The sequence below is a fragment of the Pristiophorus japonicus genome, chromosome 16 (assembly GCF_044704955.1).
Source record: "Pristiophorus japonicus isolate sPriJap1 chromosome 16, sPriJap1.hap1, whole genome shotgun sequence".
Classification (NCBI taxonomy): Eukaryota; Metazoa; Chordata; class Chondrichthyes; family Pristiophoridae; genus Pristiophorus; species Pristiophorus japonicus.
Window position 1 is genome coordinate 60420046 of NC_091992.1, and position 6000 is coordinate 60426045.

General features: G+C 40.3%; 1 protein-coding gene across 1 annotated transcript in view; it reads left to right on the forward strand.

Moving 5' to 3' along the window:
* ube2g1a (ubiquitin-conjugating enzyme E2G 1a (UBC7 homolog, yeast)) overlaps positions 1 to 5557 on the forward strand; it is a 96384-nt gene extending 90827 nt beyond the window's left edge. Inside the window, exons 5-6 of the mRNA XM_070857371.1 lie at positions 1934 to 2053; positions 4609 to 5557. Of these exons, the coding sequence (XP_070713472.1) occupies positions 1934 to 2020 (87 nt within the window). The 3' untranslated portion in view covers positions 2021 to 2053; positions 4609 to 5557. The remainder of the gene's footprint in view (positions 1 to 1933; positions 2054 to 4608) is intronic.
* The last annotated feature ends 443 nt before the right edge of the window (positions 5558 to 6000 follow it).

Genomic DNA, 6000 nt, shown 5'->3' on the forward strand with positions numbered 1-6000 from the left:
AAGCAAATTGTGAGGAGGACACACACAATCTGCAAAGGGATATAGATAGGCTAAGTGAGTAGGCAAATATTTGGCAGATGGAGTATAATGTGGGAAAATGTGAGGTTATCCACTTTGGCAGAAATAATAGAAAAGCAAATTATAATTTAAATGGAGAAAAATTGCAAAGTGTTGCAGTACAGAGAGACATGGGGGTCCTTGTGCATGAAACACAAAATTAGTATGTAGATACAGCAAGTAATCAGGAAGGCAAATGAAATGTTTGCCTGTATTGAGGTGGATGGACTATAAAAGCAGAAGTCCTGCTACAACTGTACAGGGTAGTGAGTCCACACCTGGAATGCTGCGTACAGTTTTGGTCTCTGTATTTAAGGAAGGATATATTTGCATTGGAGGCTGTTCAGAGAAGATTTACTAGATTGCTTCTGGAGACAAGGGGGTTGATTTAGGAGGATAGGTTGGGCCTATACACATTGCAGTTCAAAAGAATGAGGTGTGATCTTATTGAAACTTAAGATAATGAGGGAGCTCGACAAGGTGGATGCAGAGAGGATATTTCCACTCCTAGGGGAAACTAAAACTAGGCGGCATAGTCTTAGAATAAGGGGCTGCCCATTTAAAACTGATGACTGAATTTTAGTGTTGTAAATCTTTGGAATTCTCTGTCCCAGAGAGCTGTGAAGGCTGAGTCGTTAAATATATTTTAAGGTGGAGATAGACAGATTTTTGAACAATAAGGGAGTAAAGGGTTATGGGAAGTGGAGCTGAGTCCATGATCAGATCAGCCATGATTTTATTGAATGGTGGAGCAGGCTTGAGGGGCCAATTGGCTGCCTCCTGTTCCAATTTCTTGTTACCTCAAATCCTAAAAGAGCACTAGCACTTGCACACTGGCTCCTGGTCTCGTGTGCAATTTTCCAGTCTTATTTGCTGTCTGTCCATTGCCGTTACTGTTCATGTATGTGAGATCACCTCCTGCTTGCCTTCAGCCCTAACTCAAAATTCCGCTGGAGTCTGCAATGACTTCAATTCCTTACTTAGAATTAATGTTCAAAATTATTCATAAACTCACTACCCCCTGCCCCCACCCCTTCTTCCAACCCAGCAGTTAGTGTTTGTTTTAGATTATACAGTCTTAATTATTCTTGTCTAAAGATTCAATATAATAAATTTGGTACTCGTTTTATAACATTGCATTTTCACACTTAAATTTTGCTTTTTTTTAAAAAAAATTGAAAAAAATTGCAATGGTCATTTCATTCAGATTGGAGTTAAATGTTCTTGTTTCTCCATCAGTTGGGTCTGTTTGGATACACCTCACTTATGCTCCCTCGGAGTTGATTTTTAGTGAGTGGAGGCAGGCTGCTGTGTAGTAATGCAAACCAGTTTTGTATGTCGGCTGTGGTTCAGTGGTAGTGCTCACCTCGTCAGTCGGTTCAAGTCCCACTCCAGCGACTTGAGCACGTAATCTAGACTGATATGGTGCAGCACTAATACTGACTTTCAGGTGAGATGCTAAAGAGGTTCTTTCTGCCTCGATGCCTTGAAATCCTTTGCATCCACCTGTTGAGTTGCAGTCCTCCCATGACCCGGCTAACATTTATCTTTAGCTAAACATTTTTTTGTTTAAATTATCTGATCATTCATCTCGCTGCAGTTTGTGGGGCTTTGTGGTTGCCATGTTTGCTGACACTGGCTGTAGTCACTGCTATAATGAAATGCTGTGTTTTGGGACATCCTGAGGACGTGAAAGGTGCAGTGTAAATGGAAGTTCTTCATTTGGGAAAGAAGTTGCAGTACTGAAGGATAAAGCATGGGGCCATCATAGTACTTTGCATTTGCCAAAATGGAGCTCACCAGCTTCAATTTTGGGTGTTGGGAATAAATGATTTGCTGAATTGTTCATTGGCTTGTCCTGGTTTTGAACTTGCAGAAAGAATGGAGGGAAGACCGCAATGGTGAATTCAAAAGGAAAGTTGCACGCTGTGTAAGAAAAAGTCAAGAGACTGCGTTCGAGTGACACTTCATTCGCCAGGAAGCTTCACTTTTCAGGGTAAGCAAAATCGAGGACTGTCGATCTGGTACAGTATTGCCTAATTGGGGTTTTCCTACTATCAGCAGGTTGTCTCGTGTTGAGCGAGTTAAACGGCAGTGAAGCAGTTACAGTTCTGATATCCTAAACTGCTTTAGTTTGCTCTAGTGCTTTGAACCGCAAAATGCAGAGATAAGATTACAGTCCTACCTCGATGGCCTCTATATGCTATCCTTCTGACCATTATACAGCAAGTATGTTGAAGGGTAATGAAGCAGATAATGAGAACCTTGAAGTTGAATAGCATTACATGCTGTTTTTGTATTGACTAACAGATTGTCGATGTACAGATTAAATATCCAGTTCTCTGGAATGAGTGTTCATGTGCATCATTGTATTTAACCACTTCAATATTGCTTTTCCTGAGGAGACTGTTACCAGATTCAGCATGGACTGAAGCATACTCCAGCGTCTGAAGATTATGCTATAGTTGGAAATCTATACTTCTAGCTGTAAAAGTACTTTTCTGCAGACTATATGCCAACTAACGTGCTGTATAGATACCTAATCTTTTTTGCATGCTGGCTGTGGCAATATGCTACAAGAAAAATGGCACTTAAGCCACTTGGCTTGCTACTGTGACTGGGAGGTCGATTTGCCGACAAATTCAGTGTCCTTTGAGACGACATTAATTATGATCTAAGATCATGTAACTGGGTGGGCTGCAAGAAGGCTGTCATCATCCACCCCACTTAAGCCACTGAAATTGTAGCATACTCTTGTATAATACTCATGTTTGCATCCATCAGTATTTTAGTATGATCCAACTCCATGTTCTTTTAGTCAGCCCAATTTTGAAGGACTGTTCATTGCAGGGTATTTCTTGCAGTTGAAGTGAACATTGAAAATTCCACATTTCCATTTATTCTTACTGACAATATGGTGCCATGATCAGATGAAATTGTATACTTTGGTGCTTTGTTTTGGGGAGGATGGTGGAGGGGTTGAAGGGCAGAGAAGGAATTCTGGCCTTGCTACCCAAGGCAGCATACTCAGTCCTAAATGTGCTTGACCCTTTTTATCAGAAACATTTTTTTTCTTGATTCCCATTGGAAGACACCAAGCTTGGGTAAACTCATTCAAAGTAAAAGATCTTTGTAACCGGAACAGTGGAACATTAATCAATAATTGCTAACATAAGGCAAGAACCTTTTTTTAAAAAGCCACCGCAAGTCCCCTGAGAACTTAACCATGTAGTGCCTGGGTGTTGAGGGCAAGCAGGAACAAAGGATTGGAGGGTTCTAACTTTTCCTTCCACTGTTTGCAGTCCTGTGGATTGGTCCAAGTAATTTGCACATGTTGGTCTGAGACTGCAACATCCCATAACGTTCCACCAGTAGCTACTGATGTTTCATGACCAAGTGCCAACTCTTCTAGTACAGCAGAGACTTGCCAGGAGACACTGGGCAATGTATGTATGGAGAGAATCCAAAAATGTTCTATTAAAGGCATATAGTTTTGAGCCAAATCCAAACTTTTTTTAAAAAGGCCTCTTTTATTTTGAAGTCACTGCAGGGAAAGAAAAAAAAAAGTTAGATGCTTCCAGCACACATTTGATGTATGCATACATGTGTGTTAATGAAGAAGTCTTAAATGCTGTTGGTGGTTAGTGATTTTTCCATCCTCCACCCCTGGGTATCAGAACTTTTATCTGTAGATAATGTAAATATATATTCCAAAGTGTGTGCTTTCTTTACAAAGGGTTACAATACAAGTCCCACCACCCAACATAGTCACATTCCCTTTTTACAAATGTGTTGCTTTGAGTGATTTGTTCATAAACCAGATTGGTTAAATTGAAGGTTGCTTAGATAATCGGGTGCCAGGGAGAAATAGTTGGGCTTGATGAGGGAATCTAATGCTGATCACCCATTTGTTGAATTTTTTAAAAAAAATTACGATGGATCTTCTGTTGGGGAAGGATTGGTAAGCACATTTGTTTGTGGGGGGTTGGAAGTTAAAAGTTGTCCAAATGAAGTTTACAACAGTAAATAGTGTATCCCTTTATCTGTCTTGCATTTCCTATGGACTGCAGAAATGTTGGAGCCACTTAGACTTGTTGCAATTGTATATAAAATACTCTGGAAGGGTCAAATTGTGTACTATTTGAGAACATTACAATGCATCAGCCAAAATGTTTGAAATCCAGCTAATTGGTTTTGTTTGTTTCAAGCTGGGAGAATAGATTTTCCATGGCTTCCATTTTAGGAACTCTCATTGTTCCTCATGAACAAGTCAAAAGTCTTGCTTCTGAATAAGTGCTTAAGACGACCTCTTGGTGACGGATGTGGCTCATGTATTGGCTTGAGAAATGCTCTATATTGTACAATAGTCTTGAGGCACTAGCTCTTTACGGTTTCACAGCTACCAGCAACGGTATCACTCGTGGCCATTCAGTGTGTGCCTGATACAGTTAGAACGGAGGGGCTTCTGTTTTGGCACCATAACATTGGAGGTTTGTTGAAGTACTTGGACTCGACTGCAGCAATAACTAACAGGAAATTTCTGAGTTGCAGGTCTCCAATTAAGAACCAACATGGCACTGTTGACTTTCTGCACTCAACCCACCAAATGTTGGACCTCTTCAAACTGGTAACAAGTTGGTAATCCTGGATTGGCATTCTGGAGCTGTGTGAATTATGCCATCCTCATTGTGGAGTAAAGCCTATCGTGCCAACTTGGGGGAAAACAAAATGATGCATCAGGATTCCTGTGAACTGCTTTGATCTTCAGGAGGAATTGTAAAGACCTGTACATAGCACAACATTATCTGGATATTCTATATACAGTACTTAGACACCCACAATATGCATTGTACCAAATTATAGCTTGCTTGTAGTTAGAGAATCGTGTAAATTCTGAAAGATTTTAGCAAGGGGGCTTTGTGCATTCATTTTTCTTAAGTTTACTATTTAAAAAAAAAACAAGTCTTGTAAAAGGTGTATTGCACTGTAAAACTTAAAGTTGCATTTATCAATTTTTAAGATGGATTCCATAGTGGAAATATTTTATGAGATATTCTGACACTGCATTAACACTCTGTACCCTGGATTATTTTGGGCGTAAATACTAGTATTTTTGCAGATGTTCAAATATTTAAGATGCGGGTACTTTTGGTTTTACAGTAAGGGTTAAAGTTTATACCTGAATTTGAAATTGGCCAAGGTGACCTCAATAGTCTTCACTGCCCAACTGATGGAGCAAATGTTTTCCGAGCTTGTTTTTGTGGGGAGTGTCTGGAGTAGGTTTCACATGTTTAGGTGTAGGCTTTCACCCTTCTAAGTGGGCAGTTTGAGGATTTTTGGTATTAAAAATGCTGTTGTGTTTTTTTCCTTTCTAGCTATACTGCAGATTTTCTGCCTGATGTACAAAGACAAATGGTGATGTATATTTTCATGTAATTTGATTTTTGGAATTCTGTCACCTGTAGTGAAAGTTCTTCCAAAATATAATTGTTTTCCAATACGAGTTGTCTCTTTCAATTGTGTAAAGCCTCTCCTTTGCATGTAAGCTTTTTGCTTCATATGAAAATTGTTGATTTTAAATACTCGTGCACAAAACAGATCGCACTCTATGCAAACCACCATACTTTAGTACAAGAACTTGACTTCAGTGTAGTTTTCATTGCTTCTGCTTAGTGCACTTTCACCCAATCTGGTAGTTCTCATGAATATTACAACTACAACTCCCTTATCCGGGACTCCCTCATCCGGCACCATTCCCGGCCACCAGGTGGTGCATGTGCAGAACTCCGACATGAACAAATTGAAGTCCTTCCTCGCTGCTGACTCCCGCAATCGCTGGCCTGATCCCGCAATCTCTGCCACACTCCCAGCCCCAAGCCAGCCAGCCAGCCAGCCCTGACATCCCCTTGCTCAGTACCTGTACCATCCAATTTAACGTGACAC